Raw genomic sequence first — 26,744 nt, 5'->3', positions numbered from 1 at the left:
TGTGATAATGAAGGCAAAATCACAATATTTAAATCATATGCATGTGGCTTCACAGCACATTCAGTTACTTACCTTTTAAAGGATTTAATCACATTTTTCACAAAATAATCAGATTTAACCAGACCTAAGCCTTGAGCCTCAGCTTCTATCAGTTTGTAAAACACAGAATACTTGGGAGGTACTCAGAATCAAGAATGGTCTTCCCATCACTTTGGTCCCTTGGAGAGCTGTACTCCACTCTCCATTGAGGGAGCTCCTTACCTGGTGGTCTGGTACTTTTACCAGGTCTGGCACCCAGTAGTAACAGCTCCCAGATCAATACTTGTAGATCAAAGATGCACTCATGAATCTTAAAGTATCTACAGTACATCTTAGTATCATACAGCAATAATGTTTTTACAAAGACAAAATGCATGGCACACAGTGTATTATAAAGACCTAGTTACATTTTTGACTAAAGGTCAGTCAGCTTCACTTCAATCCTGGGAAAGTGATGGAAAAAAAAAACCATCAAGGATTCCATCAAATAAATCCATCAAAGAAACCATTTCCAAAAACATCTAGGATGAGAAGATGATCAGGAGCAGTTAGCATGGATTTATGATGGGGAAACCATGCTTTAACAACCTCACAATGAGGTGAGTAGCTCAGTTGGTGGGGTCAGAAACATACATTGTTCCTACCTCAAATTTAGTAAAGTCTTTGCCACTGTTTCCCATAACATCATTATAGACAAACTGACAAAGAACAAGATAGATAAGCAGACAGTGAGGTGGATAGAAACTAGCTGAATTACTGAGCCAACAGGGTTGTGATCAGTGGCGCAAGGTTCAGCTGGAAGTCAGTCACCAGCAGTATATCCCCTTGGTTAGTACTGTGTCCAATGCTGCTTAGCATCTTCACTGACGACCTGGTTATGGGGCACAGAGTATCCTTAGCAAGTTCATAGATAATGTGAAACTGGAGGGAGTTTCTGATCCACCTGAGGGTCATGCTGCCATTCAGAGTGACCTTGACAGCCTGGAGAAATGGACCAAGTAGAATCTCACAGAATCATAGAATAGTTAGGGTTGGAAAGGACCTTAAGATCATCGGGTTCCAACTCCCCTGCAAAAGAGGAAATGTAAAGTCCTGCACCTGTTAAGGAAAAACCACAGGCATCACTATATAGTGGAGACCAAACAGCTGAGAAGGAGAGAAGGACTTTGTTTCCCTAGGGGACTACAAGCTGACCACAAGGCAGTAATGTGTCCATACTGCAAAAAAAGCCAACAGCATCCTGGACTGAATTAGGCAGTGCTGCCCACAGACCAATGGAGGTGATTCTTCCCATCCTCTCAACTACTGAGAGATGTCTGGAGTGATGGGTCTAGTGCTGGGCTACCCACTGAAAGATATGAACTGAGTGGAATGAGTCCAGCATGGAGCCATTGAGATTAAGGAACTGGAGCATCTTCTATATGAGTAAAGGCTGAGAGAGCTGGGACCCATTCAGCCTGCAGAAAGGAAGGTTCAGGATGGATCTCATCAATGTGTGTAAATAGATGAAACAAAATGAAGATGAGGGAGCCAGACTCTTCTCAGTAGGGCCCAGTGACAAGCCAAGAGATCCTGGACACAATAAAACACACAGAATTCTATCTGAATGTGAGACCAAAAGGAAATTGCTGTGAGGATGGTTGAACACTGAAAGAGGCTATCCAAAGAAGCCACAGAATCTTCATCCATGAAGACTTTCAAAAGCTGACTAAGCATGATCCTGAGCACCTGAGGTAGGTGACCCTGCATGAGTACAGGGTGAGACTACCCAACCTCAGGAGGTCCCTTCCAACCTAAATGATTCTATGACAGATTCAGTGAAAACATATTTCATTCATATATTTGATGGAGCATTCACATCCAAACCAAAATGGTCTTAAATTCCATTTAAACCGTAGCTGTTGTTGGTAACAACACAAAGAAAAAACTCTGAATGGCTCAAGCTGTCAGGAGCTTATGATTTATATTTTAATGCATGAATCTGAAATTTTATGTCATTTTAACCAAATTAAATTTTGTTGCAGATTTTATTAGACCATTACCCTCCATGAGCTTTGACAAACCTCTTACAGTGAGTCGTTCATAAACTGGATTCACGTGGCAAGAAATCACAGAAATGTGTTAACTGTGTGAGTACTCCATTCAGTTTGTAAGTCTGCTTAGTCATCTGGAATTATCTAGAAGTAGGGTTTAATACAGACTGCAAAGCAGATTCTGAAAGAACACACTAAATGATTATTATATACCAACTTAAATCCTTTCAAAACCAGGTATATGACTAGCTTCAACTGAAACTCATTGCTACCTTAGACTTTTCTGAACAGGCTGTATCGATGGCCTGAGTCCAATTGCACTACGTTCAACACGGCTCAGTGCCAGGTCCTGCACTTGGGTCACAACAACCTCATGCAATGCTACAGGCATGGGGAAGAGTGGCTGGAAAGCTGCTCAGTGGAAAAGGATCTGGGAGTGCTGGTCTACAGCTGCCTGCATATGAATCAGCTTGTACTCAGGCAGCCAAGAGGACAACAGCATCCTGGCCTGTATCAGCAGTGATGTATCCAGCAGGACCAGGGCAGTGGTTGTGTCCCTGTACTGGGCACTGGTGAGGCTGCACCTCAAATCCTGCGTTCAGTGGACCCCTCACTACAAGAGAGACATTGAGGTGCTGGAGCGGGGCCAGAGAAGAGCAATGGAGCTGGTGAAGGGTCTGGAGAATAACTCTCATGAGGAGCAGCTGAAGGAACTGTTTAGCCTGAAAGAAAGGAGGCTCAGGGAGGACCTTATCACTCTCTACAACTGCCTGAAAGGAGACTGAGGCAAGATGGGCACCAGGGGAGGTTTAGACTGGATATTAGGAAAAAACTTTTCCCTGGAAGGGAAATCCCTGGAGGGATTTAAAAGATGTGCAGACATGGCAGCTAGGGACATGGCTTAGTGGTGGACTTTGCAGCACAAGGTTAACGGTTGGACTCAGCCTTAAAGGTCTTTTCCAACCTGAAGAATTCTATGACTCTATGAATGTCATGCTCTTGGATAGAACAGTGTTTCATGAAGAATAAAACATGGAGCTCGTAATTCAGTAAAATGTATTATATTCTATCATAGTATAAAATATAATTTTGATAGTAATTTTATTGTTGTTGGAGAGACTATCTCTGATGTATTAAGATACATTTGATTCGCTTAAGTGAAAGATCTGTGAACACATTTGCTGCTGCAACTAAATTGATGTTTTCTTCTCTTACCATAACTTTCTATTATTCCTTAATCTTTGTAATTTCTTCAGCAGCAAGTATAAAAAACCTAAGTACTGATCAGAACCACTTTGTGTCAGGGAGAACACACACAGAGGAAAAGGACACCCCATTGTCAGTGGATTTATAAACAAAAAGACATAAAACTGCTGAAAACAAAAATTATAGTTAATGGTCAACACAAGAAAAACTCTTCAGTAGGTGTTCAGCCAGAACATCTTTTATGCAGCAAATGAGTATGCATTGCTATGTAAAACTGAAGTGCCTTAAAAGCTTGAAAAATTACAATGGCATGTGAATGCTGTCTTCTTCAATCATAGAATCATAGAATAGTTAGGGTTGGAAAGGACCTAAAGATATGTAGTTCCAACCCCCTGCCATGAGCAGGGACACCCCACACTAGACCATGGCACCCAAGGCTTTGTCCAACCTGGCCTTGAACACCCCTAGGGATGGAGCATTCACAGCCTCCCTGGGCAACCCATTCCAGTGCCTCACCACCCTAACAGGAAAGAATTTCCTCCTCATGTCCAATCTAAACTCCCCTTGTTTAAGGTTTAACCCGTTACTTCTTGTCCATATTGAGTTTTAGATTTCCAACAGAGCTCTTGTATTTCCAGGACTGACCACAGGAAGAAACAATTTGTCTGGACCAATGCACTGAATTCTCTACGTGACTGTAAATCATCACTTCCATTTCAGACCACTATTGCCAGTGTATTTAAAGTTAAAACTTCTGGCAATTTTCAAGCTGCTCTTTACACATCCCAGCTCTTAGGATCATGGCACATGTATCCTATAGCCGCATACAGGTACGTGGTACAAGCTCAGCTGCTGCCAGAGCAGTGAATTCAGTACTCAATAGCAATGGCTATACCAAACCCAAAAGGGCAGATTGTGTTTCTGCTCTTGGCACTTTCCTGCTGCGTGACAGCCAGAAAATCACTCACCATTTTGTCCCTGAGGCCTCAAATCACAACATACACCTCTGCTATAAAGTACTTAAGCATACAGATGAAAAAAACATGTGATGGACTTAGTTATGCCAATTCACTACCGGTTACATGAAATGAGTGAAGTTCCCAAAAAATGAGCATGCATCAGTTCTGAATTCTGTTCCTGATCAGAACACCGAATGAAGAATATAGGAAAATCTAGAAAGCTCGACTGTGTTAGGAATTGTAGCATCAAATACAGAAGGAAAGAGAATGAGGTTTCTACAGAACGTTGAACTGGCTTCACAGTGACAAAATACCAATTTTGCATCCCATAAAGCTCTGTTATTTTAAATGATATGAAAGGCAGACTTACTGTAAACAAGATATAAGTCCTGTCCACCTACTTAGGATAAAGCTGTCCCCCATCTTACCCTTCAAGCTGAAGGAGGAGAATTAAAAAGAAGAAACAATGCTGAATGAAACATACACCTGCATAGACCTTAAGGAGATGTACACTTCCCTAATCTCCTCCACCTTGCCCAAAGAAAATTTCCACAGGGATCTTTCTATCTTAGTACCAAACTTCCATGCCCAGACATGTATCACAGTCCCTGTAAATTCCTTCTTACAAGGAGTGAAAATGAAATTGTTCTAAGTTCTAGTGGATGTGTTCTTGGGCTTCAAAGCAACTGAATGCCTCGGCCTCAATGTTTCAGAAGAAGCCAACTGTGAAAAAAACACTTCTTACACCTTTAAGTTTGCTGTTCCCTAAACTTAACTGCTCATCTACATCAGGACTGAAGATATTAAACTGCGAAAGTTCAGTGTTTAAAGGCTGTGAAGTGTTAGAAGGTTCTTCTCATGTATCTCAATAGAAAGGTCAAATGAATGCTGGCTGTGCCACGAGTTGAACTCTGCCATGCAGAAATTGGCTGAGTGTAAAACACTGGGTTGAATGTGCATCAGTATCTTTCACCTTACTAAAAGTTGAGAATCCTCTGCCCCTTCTGTTCCTCTAATAGCATGGTTTGACTTACTCCTACTGTGTTGTGCTCTTCATCACTGCATTTTGTACCAATCACACTTCTTGCTATTCATCAGAACTGAACTGTTCCCTCCACACTATGAGAAGTCACAGTGCTTGACAGCCCCCCATTCTACCTGCAACTTTCTCTGCTGCTCTGTACCCGTGAAATGAATAACCTGGGAGTGCTCATCAAGTCACTGCTTTGCTGTCTCAGTCCCGAGCCTAAAAAACGTGACTGAAGTCAATCAAGCAACTGAATTTGAGACTTCTTGGGCACTAGAACTGTTGTAGCTGTGCTCCCCTAAAGCACCCACAGAAATTAAACACTCATATCATCAGCCTATGAATAACTTTTTAATTTAACCTGCTGGACCAGCAGAAGCCACATGAGTGAATTTGTACCAATACAGCACCTGTCCCAAGTGCTAACACAGCACCAGGCTAACTCTCTTTATTGTGCAGTCTTCTGTTTATTAGAGACTTGCTTTAAATTAGCTTTTCAGGTCTTCAGGATATGGCTTATTTCCTTGTATCTCTGCTGGTAGTAATACCTGGTAATAAACACAAGACTAATGTTTGGTAATAAACAATAGTAGAAGCCTGCATGGACCAAAACCGTGTTTCAAGAGCATTTATACTACTTCATATTAAAATATTAGAAGGACAAATCAGGTAATTTAGTTACCACTGAAAGTTGGTTTAGACTTTTCTGACCAAGCACTGAAGAGCAAAACACAGAGTTTAGCTGCCAATTTGTCCTGCTCTGTAAAGCATTTTCACCCACTACCATTCTGCCAATTCATTCCATTAGGATCTGTAACTTACATAGAGGAGAAATGCAATAAAAATAGCAGCAGCAAAAAAAAAAAAAAAAAAAAGCCAATTAGTAGGAATTGCCACAATAACCTTTGTCAGGATAAATTTAAGGTATAAAACTCAGAGATAGTTCCTATGGCAACCACAGGCGCTTGCAAGGTACCATTAATGAGAAATGCAGTATCTGTCACCTAAGAAAGTTGATGCAGCAGCAGTCTGACAGTCTATTTAAAGACCCTGTTTTCTTCCTTGCCCCCTTTTTCAAAGAGCAGCGGGTAAGTGAACTGCTACACAGGTAGCTTTAATACATGTATTTTTCTAATTCTATATTCTCTTTCCACTTCTTCAGTCACTGAACTGTTAAGACCTCAGTGTAAGCTTTATTTAAATGGAGCAGGTTAGATTTACAGATGTTACCCGTGGTTTGCCTACTCTTTGCAAAACAAATATAGCTCACAACTCAAGCCAAAACTCCAAGTAGTAAACGGTGAAGTGTTTCATCGAGGGGCACAAAAATATACAGCCACAGGACCTGGAGTAAAATAACAGTTTTACTGTATTGTGAAACAAGACATTCTGAAACTAAAACAGGTATTTGTAAAAAAATAAAGCGTAGAAATTCTCTTATTTGCCAATACTATGTGCAGCTCTTTAAAACATATATTTATCAGCTGGAAATTATATCAGATAATGACTACTTTTTCCAAAGACCACAAGCAAGTATTCAGTGTGAATAGCTTTAAGAAACAAGGTTTCTCCTTTTTCTACACAAAGTCCATTTCAATTTCCATTTCTAGTGCTTACAAAAAAAGAAAAAGCCAATTTCAAACCTGCCCCATGACTGGATAGTGACAGGGCTTTGAGCAGCCTGGTCTAGTGGAAGGGGTCCCTGCCCATGGAAGGGGGATTGGAACTGGATGAGCTTTAAAGATCCCTCCCAACCCAAACCATTCTATGGTTGAGGGATATCAAAGTACACATGTGGATCCATGTGGACGTCCGTCCATGTGGATGGACTTTCCCATATTCTAAAAAACTAGTCTAGGTGAAAGTGTTAAGTCAACTAGGCCAGAACCACAGGGATACACTTGGTTTATACACAGTGTCAGGCACTGTTCCTACCCTCACTATTAATGCAGATACTGTTCACTAAAACTTTCTCTGCGTACCGCTTGAAGTTCCTTTCTCATCAAGTCTGGTTTTGTTCATACAGAACTGAATCTTCATGTAGTAGAAGGACCCTACTAGAAGGATCTTCTTTATGAGCTTAGAAATTATTATCAATAAATTATTACTAAACTCTATTTTTTTACCTTTATTAGTCCCAAAGAGGCAGCTTCTCCCCTTTTAAACACTGCAAATAAAATACTAAAATACTTGTCTAAATAATTCATCACCTAAAACCAAATCACTTGAGAACACGCTGCAAAAACCAGATCAATGGTAGCTCGTGATTTTCAACCCATGAAATGTGGTCTTGACAGCTCAGGAGCCAAGCTTCTGCACTGGCGTTAGCAGGTGTTAGATCTCCTTGAAGCTGAGCAAGCTCTGCCAACTCCCTGGGAGTTCAACTCATTAGCACCCTTTGGATATAAAAGATAGGGCTGAGAATAAAGATTCCTTGATGAGGTAAACCTGGAAGGAAACTCTGGTGATCAGTGTGTATAATTGACATTTTAGGCCCTCATTTGTCAAAGGGGAAGGTTTAGCTGAGATACATCCATGGCTGGGATGTTACCACACGTGTTTCACAGCAACTATTAACAGAATTAATGTTCTGCCATGGGTTCTGTGGAGCTGACATATCTTTCAGTTTGAACTGACAAAAAAAATAAAGGCAACAAATAAACCCTTCAAGAAAAATACAGATGACCTAGTAAAGTGTTATAGCAGGTGTAATTTAGAGAGAAAAAATTCCTCATGCAAGCAATGACTCAGCAGGTCCTTTCCAAAACAAGCTTAGTTTCTGGAGGCTTATATGGCAAAGAAGAAACAGTATTTTTAACTCTATTTAAGGCATGCAGCCACACTAAACCACTGGCCAAACTTTCTTCTGTTATACTGAGTTTATCCAGTTTCAATACACACCTGAATTTATCCAGATTATAACTTTTAATTTTTGTCACGGAATTTATAATGCTTTCAGTTGACTTTAAAAATAGTAAAGCAAAGATTGCTGTTGATACTTGTCCACTGCTTTCCCCTCTCACCTGAAGGTCAGGCCTACAATTCCCTGACTGACATCAACACAAGCCATGGGAAAGCAGACTATGAAAGAGGAGAATATAAACAACTGAGGAATAGAGAAACAAGAGTACTAAAAGAATGTGGAACAGCGCCTGCCATTGTGAGGAAACCACTATTCCAACCCCAAATTATCTAGTACAAACAGGCTCCAACCCATTACCAGCTCGTCTCCTTAAAGCTATGCTTCAGCAATGGAAATCCTGCATCAGCTGCACATGTGGAAATACCCCAGAAACCTTCAGGTCAGGAGTCAGGAAGAGATCTGCAGACAGTAGCAAAACCTTCACCAAGAAGTAAATAATTTAGTTTGTGAAGATAAGAATCAATAAACCAGTTTCCATTTAACCACCTTACCAATACTTAATCAGACAGCAAAACTTTAATCCCATAATTGAAAGCAGGGGAAAAAAGATACTACCAAACATCTTGGGCTATCAAACATGAAGTAGTTTTATAATTCATTCTTCCATTCATATATGCTTGCTTTTATTTTCTCCCACCCCCCCCATGTGTAACAGTATCTCCATTCACCTCTCCTATTAGGTTTGTTCCCTTTTGCAAATGTTTTCTTCCTAGCACTTCCTTTCAACTTAAATATTTTTCAAGTATCACCTTCTCGTTTGGTGAGGTTGTACCAAAGTGAAAACATCCTACCCCATGCTGATTGCATCTGCTCAAAAAGATGGTGCTTTTCTAGTCAACTACTATTGAGCCATATGCAGCATTTCACAGATGTATTAAAACCTGCATCCAGTTCCTAAGAGTTAAAACACAGCTCTGAGCTCATTCACTATTTAAAGTACAGATTCTTCTTCCACCCTGTTCATCACCGTGCCTTTATTAAGGCTGAAGTTCACCTGCCAATTCATCATCTTGCCCTTCTGCAGTCACTCACAGTCAGATCCCTCTTTATGGTCCAGAGTTCACTATCAGTTTACTGGGACCTTCCCAGCCCTCTGCTCACTCCTTTTCCCACCCAGTTTCCAAGGAGGCTGAGCAGCTCCTGGCTTAGCCCAAACCCCAGAAGGGCTCCAGTGATGATGTGATCTCTACAAGTGATCATTCACTCTTCCATCACCTTCCTCTTACCCAATTAACAACTTCCCCTTTGTATCCCACAGCAGCTTGGATTCTCGATCAGCCTTTGGTGGGAAGCTCTGTCACATGTCAATAATTATATTACCCTGAAGCTTGTTAGCTCCTTAACAGAACTTCACTGGATTTATAAGCTACACCTTCCCTGCATAAAACCATGTTTAATCTTTTCCAATTCAGCCCATTTAAACAACTCAGCTGTACACAAAACATACTGAAATAAACCTGTAATTAACCTTCTCTATTACAAGTCACTCTCTTTCCTGAGGGTTCCCACTTATGATTCAACATAATAAATCTGGAATGTTTCCATAATCTCAGGATCTTTCGTAGCCCGAAAGCACTATATAAGACAAGGAGTAACTTTAAAAGTGTATACGGAAGTATATATGGAACTTCTATATATTAAAAGTATATACTAAAAGTATATATTGAAGTTTTAAACACTACACAGAAATCAAAGTACTACAGGATTCAGATTTACAGTTCCTCTCCCTAAAGCAACAATACTTCAGAAAGGCAGAAAATGAAACAACTCCACAGATCCTGGTTGAGAACTGTCTATTATTCTTTAAAAATCCAGAACTAGAGCAGAATTCTTCATTTTAATTACAGATGTCAACAGTAAGAAAACAAAACAGAAGCAGTATGCATTTTCAGTAACTGAATAAACTTGCTTCAAATGCTGCATTGTGAACTACAAGCATACCGAGATAACATGGGTAAAGCTCTCCCTTGGGAAGATCCAGCCTTCAAGAAAGTGAGCTGGAGTGGAGAGACAAAGTGAATGAAGAGGGAAGATTATGGACTTAACATGACCCCACTCCCTGACCAGATTATGCACTTCTATAGGGCTAATCATACCTTGTATTCAAACTTAGCAGAACTTAGCAGTTTGGGGGTTTTTAATGTAGAATATATAAATCCTTGCATTACTCCAAAGAAGGAATCAATGTTTTGCCTATGATCCCAGTTAGTACAGTAGCATCAGGAGAACAAAGAGAAAACAAAGACTCCAGCTTCTAGAGACACCTTTGTCACTGCAAAATGAAAATGTCATAAAAAGCCAGGTTTCTATACTAGAGCCTTTCCACAACATCTTTCAGTGATCTTTTCAGATCACTGTTGGTTTAGCTTTTGTTTCCAGTTAATGAAGGAAGAAGTAAATGGATGTCAATACTGAAGAATAAATTCAAGCTGCTGAAGTGCTGATTTCAAATGACTGTTCCCCTTGAAGGAAAGACTCATAAACCAGCTATTTTAATTACACTTTTGATCATCTAAGATAAATTAATAGGAATTTGGTATTTTCATTTCCAACTTCAGAAAATCTATGCTGTGCCATCATGATATTTTACAGAACATCAGAGAGCAGGCAGGAAGCCAAATCAGTGCAACATCAGAGTGCAACTTTAATAAATTCTTTGGCTATTAAAGCAGACGTAACTGGCAGCCACTCAAGACAATCTTCTTTCATCCCATTAATGCAGTCACCATGTCACCACAGCCACAAAACACAGCAAGTGCTCCTAAATACAGACAGGGCTGTAGGCTAAATGAATCTATTTATCTAAGGATATCGATCAAACCGGGTGTGACCCGGAGCTATACCTACACCCAAATGCTCACTCTTACTGGCAGCATGAACAAAAATGTCCTGAAATGTGTTAGGTGTCTTTTTCCCCGAAAAAATAGATGATGGTTAATTAGGAAATGGACTAAAACTATTCAGTTATCTTCACCATTTGAACCTACAACCTCTAAAGGTTCTGCTCATCCAGATATCCTTCACTTCTTATTTCCAGTCTCCAAGTACAATATTAGATTAATTCATTAGGAAAATAAATTCCACAGCATTTTTTTGTCTGTTAGGTGAATGTACAAGGCACCAGGTTTTAGGTGTGAGTAAAAAGAAAGAGTAATGTGTCTAACCGGGCCTATGACAGAGAATCATGCAAACACGCTCTTCTCCCAGTAACTCACTACTTAAAGTAACTTATGAGTCTGGAGGCCATGAGCCATACCATAAACTGGAACTATGCCACCTGTAACAGCAGAAAAATAAAGGAAGAAAGGCTAAGGTAAGGAATTTGTCCTCTGGAAAAAGAGACAGAATAGGATAAATGCCGCAAAGACAGAAAGTCATAGAGGACAAAAGAAAGTGATGGATGAACCAATTCATATGGGCATGTGCCCATAACACTGTTGGCTTTGGGAAGAATGAGCCATGCCAACTGTATTAATAGAGCTGCAGATAAGAGCTGGCACCTCTTTTTACCTTGTGGTTGTCTATCATTTGACTTTGTGTTCCTAGGTTTCCAACTTGGAAACTTTCTAACTTTACTAAAAGAGGAGAGACAGCAACAGCCTATCTCAGGGGTGCTGACCACAGAGGTCAGGACAGAACAGACATTTTGACCGAGTTTCATCTCACACAAATACTGACAAACACCAGTAGAAAAAAACAATGTTGGTTAACACTATTTACCTGTCTCCTTGAACATTCAGAAAATCCACTAAAAAGAACAGACGAACCCCAAATTTCCACTGAATCATTTCTTCCAGTGAATACTGGTATTTCTTATTTAATGAGGAGAATAATGCCCAGTGAAAAGCTGGTAACATTCAGCTTCTTTCTCCACTATTGATCCATCCTCCATCTATGTTGAAACACGGATTTTCCATAAACCACAATATGAATCTACTGGATTGAGTAGGTGTGAATTGAGGGCAAGCACAAGCCACGCAACTATGACTTCCTTCAGGAAGCATTATTTTTAACTCTTTAGCTTGTGATTCCATTGTTCTCTAACAAAAGAAAATAATACAAATTTTCTTACATTCTTACTTTTTCTTCCACAAATATTGTACAAAAATGAACCCCCAATAAAAAAAGCATTGTATTCAGCCAATTTTTATTGGGTCTGCACTTTGTCAAATGCTCACACCAATGTGCCGAGCACCCAAAATCTTAAATTGTCTCCAAAGTATTGAAAAAAATGAAGAAAAAAGTTTTTGTTTCTTCTGTTAAAAAAGGAAGGAAAAACAAAACCCCCAAACCTTATTTTGTCAATAATTTCTAAATCTGAATTCTGAAACCAATTATTCTTTTTCAGAGACAGATTTTGAACCTTCCACTTTCTACAACCTGTGATCTACTTCCGATTGAAGGGGAAAACAAAGATGATTATTTTGGAATTTGAGTGATTTATAGATCATATAAAACCAGGATAGCAAAATTATGTTAAACCTGTGTGATATTTTGTATACGGGCCAACCTATTTAGCCATGTTTATGACTACCCCATTAAACTTAATAAATTCTGTCAGAGACAAACTTGACCTGCATTCACAAACCTCCCGTCTTCCTAACTGCATACACAAAACACTTGAAATAGCACAAATTGGGACTCCTGAGGTTAAGACCATGTTCAAAGAGGTCAGAAAAATTGCCATGCAGGCTAGATGCGGCGAGTTAGTCACCCCTGATTCAGGAAAACAGTCAATTCACTCAGACCTCATTCTGAAGAAGTGGGAAGAGAAAAATCATCTTATGAGAAGTCATATACTACCAAAACAAGTGCCTTCCCAATGTAGCATCCTCCAACTGATATAATCAATACATTGAGCTGGGGAAAGAGAGTGGAGAAACACCTATGAGACAAACCTGAGAAGCCTACCCAAGGGGAAGGCTCCATATCATCAACTAGAGAAGGGATGTTTATCTGTGTTTCAAATACGTGCGGTTTTGACAAAACCAGAAATGCTAAATTCAAATGCAAATCATAGGAAAGAGATTCTCTTGCACATTCAATCTCCCCAGGGAAGTGGTAGATTCTCCAACACCGGACACTTTTAAGATTTGGCTGCACAGTGTGCTAGGCCACCTAGTCTAAGTCATGCTTTCCCAAAATAGGTTGGACCAGATGATCCTTGAGGCCCCTTCCAACCTGGGATTCCGTGATTTGATGATCGCCTATGGAAATATGCCATATCTATTGAGAAAAAAGGATGATCTTGTCCAGGGTAATGGTTGGACTTGATGATCTTAAGGGTCTCTTCCAACCTAGTTGATTCTATTATTCTACAACTCCATTGCACTGGGGAGGATCTCTTCCAACCTAGTTGATTCTATTATTCTACAACTCCATTGCACTGGGGGGGAAACGGAAGGAGGAACAGGCATCTATTCATGTATTTACTGCTGTAAAAGCTACAAGGGTATTTGTTTTCCCATCATCAATTACAGCAACAGAACACTGGAAAACGTCTTACTGTTGGAAAGTGCAGCAATTGCAGGCAGGTCTTTGCCAAATTTCACTGAGGACACTTTAGAAGCAGTCGGCTTCTTTGCCATGCCTTCTCTGTAAGGGAGACTGCTGAACACTGACAGCGCCTGAGGCCTAGAAATCTCTTAGACATTTCTAGCTGTATTCACAGAAAGCTCAAAGCTCAATTTTTCTTGGTGTCCTCACCTCCCTTAGCCTTTAAAAAGAGTCCTTGTATCCACGCAAATTTACAGAATACATTAATAATCCCTTTTAAATTTTGCTGTGCTTATCAAACTGAAGTCGACATCTATGATATTTTCATAAATTATGTGTGCCTTTTACCACTTGATCTCCTTTTTCTTATAGCAGTGTGTGCAGAGTGGACTTTCATAATTCTCACTTCTTATTCTCTTCGCCTATCCTGTGTTGGGTTTCTGCAGTACACTCACACTGAAGACTTCCAACCACAAGCGATCACCTTCCTTTACACTTCACCAAAGGATCAGAATCAAAGAAGAGCTAAGGTTGGAAGTGACCTCAAAAGAGCATCCGGACTAACTTCTCACCACAAGAATGACCCTTTTGCAAAGAAATTCCTTGAGTGCTGTAACTATAAAGCAGTCCCAAACTGACATTTCTCCTTATTATTCCTTCTATTGCCCTTTACCTTTATTTTACATTGTTTATTACTTTGCCAGTGTAGATTTTTTGCATATTCCTCCTGTAACTTTTCCAATATTTTCACAGTGCTTTGTAATGTATATGAACGTTAGAACTGGACCATACCGTGGATCTGACCAGTGCTAGATAAATCACCCTCCCCTACCCAAACATTTCTCCCCTACCCTCTCCAATTTCTTTGCTAAAAATAGCTAGTTATTCAGTCAAAATGATGTAGTATATATTTAAAAATTGATTTGGCTATTAGTAAAAAATGGCAAGCCTTAAAAAACTTAGATGTGAATTTAAAAAAATATCAAATTAGGACAAAAGAAAGACAATTACCCTGAAAACAGCACATGATTTTCATGTTTTAGTTAATAAAAACTTTAGTACTATTTATTTGACTTGAAGGTTATCTCAGAAGGATGGATTTAATATGAAGACCCAGAGAAATTGCTGTGAAATTTTATTTTCTCTTGATGACAGCACATAAAGCCTTAGTCAGAGCAGCTTTGTCTTCAAAGCATAAACTGTAACAGCAGTGTAAGGAAAAAATCATTAATCTCTCATATAGACAACATGCCTTGTCATAAACAAACACACAAATTAGGCACTGACTCGGCAGCTATGAGAAATCACAATTGTGATTTACTTACACAGCGACAATAAATTTATTAAGGAAACTTCGGTTTAAAAAGGGGCAGAACTTTTAATTCTCATACCCTTTGGAAGAGGACTTCTTGCAAAATGTTTCCAATATGTATAGGCAGTGTTAACTAATACTGCACATACTGCAGTACCCCAGGCCTGTACCAGTGATGGTATCCAGAACTTCAGGGCTACTTATTATTCTCAAGGAAACACAGCTCTCAAAATATTTTAGATGGTATTCCAGCATCTAGTGGAGAAGATCTCTTTGTGGTGGAGAAGATGCCTGAATCATTAAGAAATACTTCACAGCTCCTCATGACTGACACCTGTTCTTACCCAGGTCCTGTTTGCTCTTGATTTCTTAACTCCTCACTCCAGTCCCAAGCTTTAATTCCTCTGGTCCTCACATCAACGTCAAAAGAGTCTGAAAACTTTAAACTGTAACAGTTTCACATCTACAGCTACCAACTTTGGAGTCTCATCCACATGGAAGACCTTAATAACTCAGTTGTGTTGTACTACAAGGATAGATGAGAGGATTGATCTACTCAGACCATCACCATGATAAATCTTCCAGTGATGATGATGTTTGCCACTCCCAAATGCCAGACACACCGTGCACAGAATGGAAATGTAAAGGCAGTGCAGGGTACACTGTACAAAATAAGATACCCTGGGGCACATAATGAGATAACATCTATTACCATAAATTATGAAGTGATTTACGCATAAATGAGGGTTGTCATGAAAATTAATTTTAATGGTTTGATAATCAAGTAAGAAACGCAATAATTACCATACCTAAGTTTTTCAATATATCAAAATCACTGCTAGAGGCAACACTTTTTTGTTAACATACCTAATACAGCTCCCCCCCAGGAGCTGTCTGCCGTATCCTTCCCTTTCAGAACAGTATGTTGAATGCCACATCACCATGCTAAACAAGTTTAGTTTCTCTGCTGATTACATTCAAAACATTCCTATGGTTATAGCAAAGCCACTTCAACAGCGTGTAATATGACTGCTTCAAGAAACAGCTTTGCAGACAGGTGACCTCACTAATCTAGAAAAATGTCTGAAGGCTGAACTTTCTAATAATATATATCACAGAACCTTACCATCACAGAATCTTGGAATGGTTTGGGTTGGAAAGGACCTTAATACTCATCCAGTTCCAAACCCCTGTGATTGGACACCTTCCATTAGACCAGGTTGCTCCAATCCCCACCCAGTGTGGCCTTGAACACTGCCAGGGATGGGGTAGCTACAGCTTCTATGGGCACCCTGTGGCAGAGCCTCACCACCCTCACAGTACTTGTTCCCCTCATCATCACGTGAATTATATTCACCTGCATAGATCAACAATGCATGTTGACATCACAGTGTGGTATATCAAACATATTTGCAACTAACTGAAGATGTTACCAACATCTTAGCATCACTTCCATCAGACGCAATTCAGCAGAGTACCTTCTCTGGCAACTTTTTGTCAGGACAAAAGTTGTCCAATGTATTTTACTGCGTTTATTAAAGCTTAAAAAAAAGAACTATTGCAGATGTAAAGCAGCAAAAACTAACTTGATTTTAAACCTAGCTTTGTAATGAACCTTCTTGCACCTCTCTTTTTATTCAACATTCAACAGGAGAGGGAGAGCAAATTGCATTTCTTCTCTTTTCCAAATGAGCCTTAGTTCTCTCTTCTCCCCACAATCTTCTGAAAGGAGCTCAAAGCAAAACATATCACTACTTCTCCCACAATGGGACACAAAGGAACATTTCAAAGCATACAGAAAACAAAAAGGGCGGTGGGAAGATCACTTCATAATTAATTAACATCTTGGGATACAGGGAAAAAATGAAAGGCTGATCCTTTCCATTTGTATGTCTGCAGAACATAGAACGATAAAAGACAGAAAAATGAATGAACAAAATTATCTCTAAACCCAAATTATCATTTCTTACCCTAAAACAACAGGGAGCCAAGCATGTGTTTCTCTATTCTAAAATAGAGGGAAAATAGCATTGCTTCTGAGAACAGTTACAATGCACACACGAAACATTCCCAATCAATAGCTTTAAAATTACAGGAAATTGTAAGCTAAAGGTTTTCTGAGAGCTAAAATTATAATCTTCACTAGTCAGTGGAATAATCTGACAGTACAAAAAGAGGCATATATTTTCCAGTTAGTATTTTAACAGCCTAGAGAATGTCACTTTTCCTTAATTGTATAATACCATTTTTCATACTGCATGCAGTTTTACCGTAGCAGCTATTATTACCCTATCTTTCAATTAATTGAAGTAAACTGAAGTCTTTCAAGTAAAAAAAGTGTGCAGTGTTCTACACATTCGATCCCTTTTACATAAATACAGATAAACTGGAGAAAAAGAGGGAGCTGGAACACACCAAGTAATAAGGCTGATACCAGGGACTGCCCTGCACAGACCCAGCAAGATTTGAGAGTGCCAGTACTGATCTGTTGATGATCCCAGACTTTTCATGGCATTTCTCATTCCATGTCCTCCTCATTTCCAGCACCATGGCCAATTATATACCTTCATTATAAATCAAGTATGCTACGGAGAGTGCTTTAATAAGTGTAGCATCCAGAACCTTCCATCACTATGCTTCATCTTACATAAAAGCAACGTAAGAATCCCCTGCAAATTCCCTTTCACCAGGCACAAGGGAGCAAAACCTGTATTCTACAGTGACGGCTCCATAATACAGAAAAGAGAAGCAACACATCAGAGGCTTCCAAGTTGGTTCACCTTCTAAATATACAAAGTGGGAAGCAAAGAGGCAAGCGTAAGCAGGATGCAGCATTATCCTTCTTTGTAGGTCTGTAGGCAGAGAATATGAAAACACATCTAGTCTGCAGCAATAAACACAGAAATGAAGAAAACAATTTCCTGCTATCTACACTTTGTCAGGACAGGAGATTTCAAAATGATGGTGATGAATGGAAGGAGTGTAAATTACAAAGGAAGCCAGCACGACCAAAGCTGGCAAAAAAAAGTGGAATGAGGAAAACATTAAGAATGAGGATGGAATCCAGAAGGTACAGGGAAGGGGAAAAAAAGCCTGAACTTCAGAGTCTTTCTTTAAATATTAATCAGATATTAAGAAAAATCAATCTCCAAAGGAAAAAATATGATAAAAGGAGTATCTAAGAGCAGGCCTTGCGGACAAGCATTGTGTATTTGGACTGAAGAGAAAAGCAAGCTGCTGAGAATGTCCGTCCTATGTTAAAAAGGAAAGGTCTGGAACCGTTGATCAAAAAAAGGGGAAGATTTCTGAATTTTAATTTCTTTTTTCTTTTGGTAAAATAATCCAAAGCCCTTTGCTAGAAGAGGAAAGCTCATTTTAAGGCCCAGTGTATGTTCCAGCTACGTTTCTGTAGCAGATCCATCAGAACCAAAACTCAATTTCTGATCAAAATCAGAATTAAAACTCTAATATACACAGGAGCTATATATACATCACTACAGTTAAAACCAGTCATCATTTAAGAGGTAGGTAACAAAAGAGTTTAGAGCTGATAAGAAATCCCATGCAATTTCTAACCAAGGGTCAAACAAAACAATTTGCACTAAGAATAAAAATCACTAATGTTAAAAGGTTTAAATACTTGCAACAAATACACAATCAGCCTTGATAAATGACTGTATCAAAAAACTTATTGCAAGGGTTTACATCCATTGCAATATAATGATTTAAAGATATTAAAACTGAAATTCTTAAAACCACAGGAAAATAAAAGTAATTCAATCCAGGAGATGTAAAGTAATCTTACAAGCTTATTGCAGCATTACTTCTATTCGTTACACATTGTCCAAAAAACTCAGAGTGAAAACTTTCAGTTTATCAAGTACAAAAATGATGTGAAATAGCAACAGGCATAAAACCAAAATTACAAACCGATTTTAACTGCAAAACAGGTAAGAACATGAATGTTCTGGTGAGTATTTAGACTGCTTTATAAAAAAAAAAAAAGAGAGAGAGAAAAAGGCAATTCTTTCTACCTAAAAGGAACAAGCACTGTATGTTACTCATATTTTTGTCCATTCCTTGATAAAGTAAAATTGAGACTATTCAGCTTTGCTTTGAGTCGATGTACTTGTCGTGGTTGTGCTTTTCGAGTCACTAATGCAAAAAGCTTTCTAAATGTGCTGCTAACATTGCCTATTCTGTATTTCTTTTTGACAATTGCATTCCTTCAATTGATGGGGGTTTACTTTGAACTTATTATTTAGACTAAGATTTAAAGACTTAAAAGTATTGCCCTTTAAATAAGCTCATCAATTTCATCATTTAACTGCAGCAGAACTCTCCCAAAGAAGAGAACTGTGCAGAGATAGCCTATGAGCAAATGGAAATGTTTCCTCTTTCACATTTTCACCTTTTTAAGATGAAAATGCTGTTATCAAGATGCAATGATCATTAAAGGAGATAAGCCAAGTAACCTAGGGTACAGCCAGCACTAGGAGACCTAGGTAGATATATCATGGCAAATAGTGGTTATACTTAGCTACAAAATGACCTTTACCATCACCATAGCAGGGCTGTAAGAACCAATACAGAAACCAGCCTACTTAATGTAAAATACTTTTTCCACTGAAATTGTGATTGCTTTTTCAATTCTGTTTTTCTTTCCTGCAGTTTCCTTTCTACAAAAACTAATGAAACAGCTGGGGAACCACATACAGACTATTTAATACTGGGAAAGGATAATAAACTAGTGAGAGCAGGTTTTAACTACATCCAGAGCACACTAAAAATATATTAAAACATTCTATAAAGACAAGTTGAGCAGTACACCTCAGAACCAACTGTATTTTCTTATTCTCAGTTCTACTGGATTCATAGTCAGAATAAATTCACTTGAGATACTGCCAGAATTCATTGATGCACCTCCGAGAAAGTAAAACTCATATTCTTTGACATTTGTACAATGTTTAAAAAAGAAAAATAGGTCCTAAACATCATCAATTATGTATAAATAAATAACCAGGTTAAACCAAGGGCTGTTTTAATACTGAAAGCACTTACCGCTGACACTCCCCAGAATGCAGAATTAAATCTTCGTTATTCCTAGCACTGATAGTCAACTCATGCTCTGTAGAATTGAAGACATCTAGAAGTAGATGGCACTGCCGAGTGCTGTTCAGATGGGGGGAAAGAAGAATGGCACAATTTCAGTAACACAACACAAAATTATTATACATATATCAGAATTAGTATTTATACATAAATAAAAATATGTATCACACAATCACAGAATGGCTGGGGTTGGAAGGGACCTTAAAGTTCATCTAGTACCAACCCGCTGCCATGGGCATGAACATCTTCCACTAGACCATGTATACAGCATCACAGAATCATAGAATAGTTGGAGTTGGAAAGGACCTTAAGATCATCCAGTTCCAACCCCCCTGCTGTGGGCAGGGACACCTCACACTAAATCATCTCACCCAAGGCTTCGTCCAACCTGGCCTTGAACACTGACAGGGATGGAGCATTCACAACTTCCCTGGGCAACCCATTCCAGTGCCTCAGCACCCTCACAGGAAAGAACTTCTTCCTTATATCCAATCTAAACTTCCCCTGTTTAAGTTTTAACCCATTACCCCTTGTCCTATCACTACAGTCCCTAATGAAGAGTCCCTCCCCAGCATCCCTATAGGCCCCCTTCAGATACTGGAAGCTGCTCTGAGGTCTCCACGCAGCCTTCTCTTCTCCAGGCTGAACAGCCCCAACTTCCTCAGCCTGTCTTCATACAGGAGGTGTTCCAGCCCCTGATCATCCTCGTGGCCTCCTCTGGACTTGTTCCAACAGTTCCATGTCCTTTTTATGTTGAGGACACCAGAACTGCACACAATACTCCAGGCGAGGCCTCATGAGAGCAGAGCAGAGCAGAGGGGCAGGATCACCTCCCTTGAGGTATGCAGAAACATTATGAGGTATGCATTCACATATATGTTGATACACTTCTCCAATTAAAATATTATCTTAGTCTTTCACTGAAATAATAGTATTTTTAGTGAATAACTGAATAATATTTTTAGCGAATAATAATTCTAGTGAATAACTTTTCTAATAACTGAGTATTATTTTTACTAAAACTAGACAGAAGTGTATAGCCTAAAAGAGAAGTTCTATGACAGTTACAACCTGCCCAATATTAAGCCCCATAGCATCTGAATTCTCATTCATTTCTATCAAAAAGCCACAGATTTTTTCAGTTCTCTGAGCTTTCACATGAAAGAGATTTATTATTTCAAATTACCTTGACAATATCTTGTTAAGAATAAATTTACAAGAAAAAATTTAAACCCTTGCCCATTGTCAGGGAGAAATTCCATTTACAATAGCTGGTTTCTCTACAGACCAAAACAAGCTGCCAACTCGAGTACTTTTCCATTAGAGCAACTACTCTGAGAAAACGCTGTCCCTTCTGTAAGAAAAAGGCAAACACAGGCACCTCTCACAGTGTTTATTTTTCAGTTACTACTCTTCAAATACAAATTTCCTTAGAAACATTCAGGATTAATAAAACAACCGCATTTTTGGTCACCTTAGGAAATAACAAACTGATAAAGCCACAGAGAAGAAACTTCATGGTAAATTTTTATTCTTATTTCTAAACTTTTCTTTATGAAAATATGCACAAATAACAACAGAACCAGAAAGTGAAATGTCACAGACAATCACAGAGCTGCAATAGAACCATAGAATAGTTTGGGTTGGAAGGGACCTTTCAAAGGTCACCTAGTCCAAATCCCCTGCAATGAAGAGGGATATACTCAACCAGATCAGGTTGACCAGAACTACATCCAGACTGGACTCGAATGTCTCCAGACTGCTTAATCAGTCTACTCTGAAATTCAAAACTCCCTAAGAAGCTACTTAAGTATTCAAGGTTGGATGAGGCTTTGACTGAGGAACCTGGTCTAGTGGAAGGTGTCCCTGTGAATGGCAGAATGGTTGGAACTAGATGATCTTTAAGGTCCCTTTCAACACAAACCAGTCTATGATTCTATGACTAACAACAAATATTCCAGCCTTAAGCATCACTACAAATTAGCTTTAGCTATCAACGTCTTTGACGTTTAAATGCACATATAACAAAATTAGGTGACATTGTGAATTATAGTATAAAATAATACAGCCATTGCACAAAGACTATGGATCATCTCATCCCATATAACTGCTATCAGAATCAGTAAGTAGAGAAAAGTATCTTGTAGTTGGTGAAGCAGAACTCACAAGCAGCATTAATCTGAGAGAGTTCATTTGGAACCAGAAGTTTCCATAAAGGGAAGAAAGAGGAGTATGCTGCTGGTAAGCTGAGTCATCAGAGCCATCCTTCCAAAAATATGCATATTCAAACTAAGTAAGCTACAGTTTTGTGCCTGAGGCAACCAAGTATATTTATCCTCTTGCATAATAATTTACAATCAAACACCAGCCATTCCAAAGGCAATTACACTGAAGAGGAGCAAGAGTTTAAGAACCGATCTCCTACTTTGGAAACAGGTTCTCTGGTTCATAATACAACTCTCTTCCAAAAAAAGAAATGAAGAGACATCCTTTTCAGAGCATATACAAGAAGACCTGTGCTGCTAGCTTGCAAACCCTTGAGACTGGAACACTCATAGGACAAGTACAGGAGTTTAAGGTTCAGGTCACAAAAGTGATAGCAATGTCACACACAGTCAGGCACTAAATAACAAGCAAGCACTCCTTGGAGGCAGTGGTCCATCTCTTGGCAAAAGTAGAAAGCAGAAGTGGGGGTGGAAGCTTTTTTATACACATTTTCAGGGGTTTCACTCTCTTTGGGTAAAACCCCAGTGAATACTGAATAGAGAGAAGGCGGCATGAGGGTAGCTGGGTGACTAAAGCCTGTGTCAAAACTCAAGAATTTAGAAAATACAGGGAGTCATAGCTCATATTAGAAACTCCCTTCCTCAACAGTTCACATGAAAGAAGTAACTGGAAGAGCAGTATCTGAGTCTGTAGCTACCCTGTTACCAGTAAGGAATGAAAGAGAGAGGGAGAAAAAAACTCTGGCTTCTATCTCATCACTGGGGCAGTGGGATAAAACCTGTAAAACAACTTCTGCCCCTGCAGCAGACATGAAGTTATGAGAGAATCACAGAATGGATTGGGTTGGATCTTAAAGCTCATCCAGTTCCAACCCCTGCCACGGGCAAGGACACCTTCCACTAGAGCAGCTTGCTCCAAGCCCCTGTGTCCATCCTGGCCTTGAACACTGCCAGGGATGGGGCAGCCACAGCTTCTCTGGGCACCCTGTGCCAGCGCCTCAGCACCCTCACAGGGAAGAATTTCTTCCACGTATCTAATCTAAATCTACCCTCTCCCAGTTTATGATCTGCAAAAGCAGCTTCTGCTAAGACTATGTTTACAAAATTCCTTATGGAAGGAATTTTATCCCATAGGAAAATCCAAAAATTGCCTGAAATAACACTCGAGCCTTCTGCAGTATCTTTTGGCAGCAGAAAGAAAGTTTTGGAAATAAAACAATTCATGCCATAAATACAAAGCACCTATATAAGCAGCAGCTCTTCAGGACTAAACAGCATCCCTAATACTAAAATGTCCCAAATATGAACTCCTGGACTATGCAGTGAGAATTATTCATCAGCATGACATTTATTTGATCCTCTTCAATCACTACACAAAATAGACATATAGGGGAAATCATTCTTTCCTTTTCAAATTTTAGTTCATTCTCCAGGAAAATCTTTAAGTAAAAAAAATAAAAATAAAAATAAAAAGTTTGAGAATTATTACGGGACTTTGAAAACTTAGAAGAATAAGATGTAGAATGGTTGAAGGTAACATAAAGAGTGCAGAAAAAGATAGTACTGGCCATTCAGAGTAAGTACAAGATAGTATCAAAGAGACAATTAGAGCAAGGAAAACCACAGACAATTAAAGGTTACGAAAATCTTTGAATTAAAATTGCAATTAAATTGAATTAAAATTCCCAATACTGGAAGCTGCAGCCACGTAAGCAAACCAAGACAAAGCAGAAGCTCTGGAAAATTAGAGGTAACGCTATAATAAAGTTAAAAAGGAAGCAAGAAACCCTCAAGTTCTAGAAGAGGAATTTGCTGAAAGGCAGCATGATTTGTTTGGTGGGGTTTTTTTAACATAGAATCATAGAATCATTAAATGGTTGGGGTTGGAAGGGACCTTAGAAATGCTAAAATCAATTGGACTGTGTAGAACACATGATCCTGAGTTACAAGCTCTGTGAAAGTGACTGTTCAAGGAAAAGAAAGAATGAGCAAGAAAGCCAAATTAACGATTTATGTAAATTTTCACTACAGCTGAACTTACAGGAGGTGAGATAGGAATTAAAGAACCTATCTCAAAATGGCAGGAAATGGGATTTGAGAGGCAAATTTATATTCATGCACATGTGATAAAGGAACTCCAGCATGACTTTGCTGGACTTCAACATGTAAGTCCAGTCAGCAATGTGTTACTTACTTAAACTAAGCTTTTTACCACAGACAAACATTACCTTTCTGTTAAGGACTTTAAGGTAATTAAGGACATTTCAGACCATTAACCCTGCCCTCCGTAATACATAATTAATTAAAACAAAAAAGTGTGTAAGCTTATAAAAAACTTAACATACTCAAAATAATAAATGTATCTAAAAGATGATTAATTTATAGCCCATAATGGCTTACCAACATTTTTGGCTGAGAAATACAGTGGGACAGTGGGATTGAGTGCTCCCTCAGCAACTCTGCTGATGACACCAAGATGTGTGGCTCAGGATAGGCTGAGAAAGCTGGGGCTGTTCAGCCTGGAGAATAGAAGCTGCCTGGAGACCTCACAGCAGCTTCCAGCATCTGAAGGGGGCTTATAAGGATGCTGGGGAGGGACTCTTCATTAGGGACTGTAGTGATAGGACAAGGGGTAACGGGTTAAAACTTAAACAGGGGAAGTTTAGATTGGATATAAGGAGGAAGTTCTTTACTTAAGGATGGTGAGGCACTGGAATGGGTTGCCCAAGGAAGTTGTGAATGCTCCATTCCTGGCAGTGTTCAAGGCCAGGTGGGACAGAGCCTTGGGTGAGATGATTTAGTGTGAGGTGTTCCTGCCCATGGCAGAGTGTTGGAACTGGATGATCTTACGGTCCTTTCCAACCCTAACTATTCTATGATTCTAAATACCAGTCACAAGCCACGGATTCCTGGAACTGGGAAAGACTTTCCCACTTTTATAAAATTTCTTCCTTTTCCAGCCTTTCTACAACCATGTAATAGTTTATACTAAATATTTAGTGGGCTAGGGAGAGAGGTAAAGGCTGAATTACTGGGAAAAAATCCACTTTGAGAGCATTTTGAGTCCTCTAAGTCTCCTTAAGTAGATGTTACCATTCAACTCGGAGAAGGTGGAGAACTCAATGTTTCACACACTGTGCAGGGTAATCAGTGTATTCCCAGTCTTTTTAGAGGTTGTGGGTCATTTTGCTACTACTAAGCAGCTGTTTAAAGTAAGTTTGGGTCAAATGCATCTAAAAGAAGTCAGTTTGTATTTGGTGTTTTGTTTTTGTGGCTGTTATTTTTTCTCCAAAGCATCTATTGAGATAGCAGGGTATCATCACACATTTACACACACAAAATTAAACCATCATCTAGTTTAATTCCATATACTTAGGACTTAAAAGCACTTAAGAGAACAGTATCAATTAGTACGAGGTTTCCCATTTCTGCAAAACCCAAATAACCCACTCTATCAATTCTTCTGGACTATACAGGACAGAAAAACACTATTGCACCACAAAAGACTCAATTCCCATATATCCACATTCCTGCTCCTCATCATACACCCACCCATACGTTCCCACCTATCCAGCAACCACAGTGGACAGCACAATGCTTTTGACTGGCCCTGAGCTCAAACCTGCCAACTGGCACAGGGAATAGAGCAGGTAATTGCTGAGCTCCTGCTTCTGCCTTTCCTCACTGGGACATAAATTAGGGTATCTCTTCACTGCCCAGTTACCAGTCTGCAGAACAGATTTAACTTCTCCCTAAAGCTGGCTGAAATTAGTCAAAATGTACCATAGGGCGAGGGAGAAACAGTGACCATATAAATTTCATTTCCCTAGGAGATACAATATAAAATGAACCAGAAAAATACAGCAGACACAACAAACACAACATCTGTCTTGTCTGAATGGCATGGTATACAACTGATTGCATTACATTAAAGTCCAAATTAAATGAAGATGTACTGGTCTGTGTATAGACACTAGGATAAAGAATAAAAGTTCTTGAAAGGCTTTTACGCTTCTTTACATCTGTCATTTTGACTGCTAATGGAAAGGAAACAAGCCTGGGTCAAACAGAGTTTCAGAGCCTAAATGGGAGAACATAAAAAAAACACAGTGTGCAAACATTTTCCATTTCAGTGATTTTCCTTATTTGTCCATGAAGTTTCCTTTCAAAAAATCTAGCATAAATTCCATATTTAAGATGTTTTTTTACAAGTAACACAAAAGTCTCTGCATCAGGTAAAAACTAAAATGACAAGGAAACTTTCTCAGTTGATTGATTTACAATGTGAAGGTCTCAATGACATGCAAATTTAAGTCAATGCTCATTTCAAACAAGAATAAGAATCCTTATCTTTTTTTAATTGAAAATTGAGTTAATTCAACAGCATCTTGAAGATTTTTTGTATAAATTAA

At 39.0% G+C, this 26,744-nt stretch overlaps 1 protein-coding gene across 5 annotated transcripts in view; it reads right to left on the bottom strand.

The window, feature by feature from the left end:
- Nucleotides 1–26,744, bottom strand: part of TRAPPC9 (trafficking protein particle complex subunit 9) — a 493,542-nt gene that overhangs the window by 297,853 nt on the left and 168,945 nt on the right. For all 5 annotated transcript variants that reach the window (XM_057429745.1, XM_057429746.1, XM_057429748.1 and 2 more), the window contains one exon: nt 20,057–20,167. In XM_057429745.1, the coding sequence (XP_057285728.1) occupies nt 20,057–20,167 (111 nt within the window). The remainder of the gene's footprint in view (nt 1–20,056; nt 20,168–26,744) is intronic.

Source organism: Pezoporus wallicus, unplaced genomic scaffold, assembly GCF_028554395.1.
Source record: "Pezoporus wallicus isolate ANWC-B61680 ecotype Strahan unplaced genomic scaffold, APGP_CSIRO_Pwel_v1 contig_7545, whole genome shotgun sequence".
In the NCBI taxonomy this organism is placed as follows: domain Eukaryota; kingdom Metazoa; phylum Chordata; class Aves; order Psittaciformes; family Psittacidae; genus Pezoporus; species Pezoporus wallicus.
Note: the sequence above shows the minus strand (reverse complement) of the source record. Positions and strands in the feature narration are given on the sequence as shown.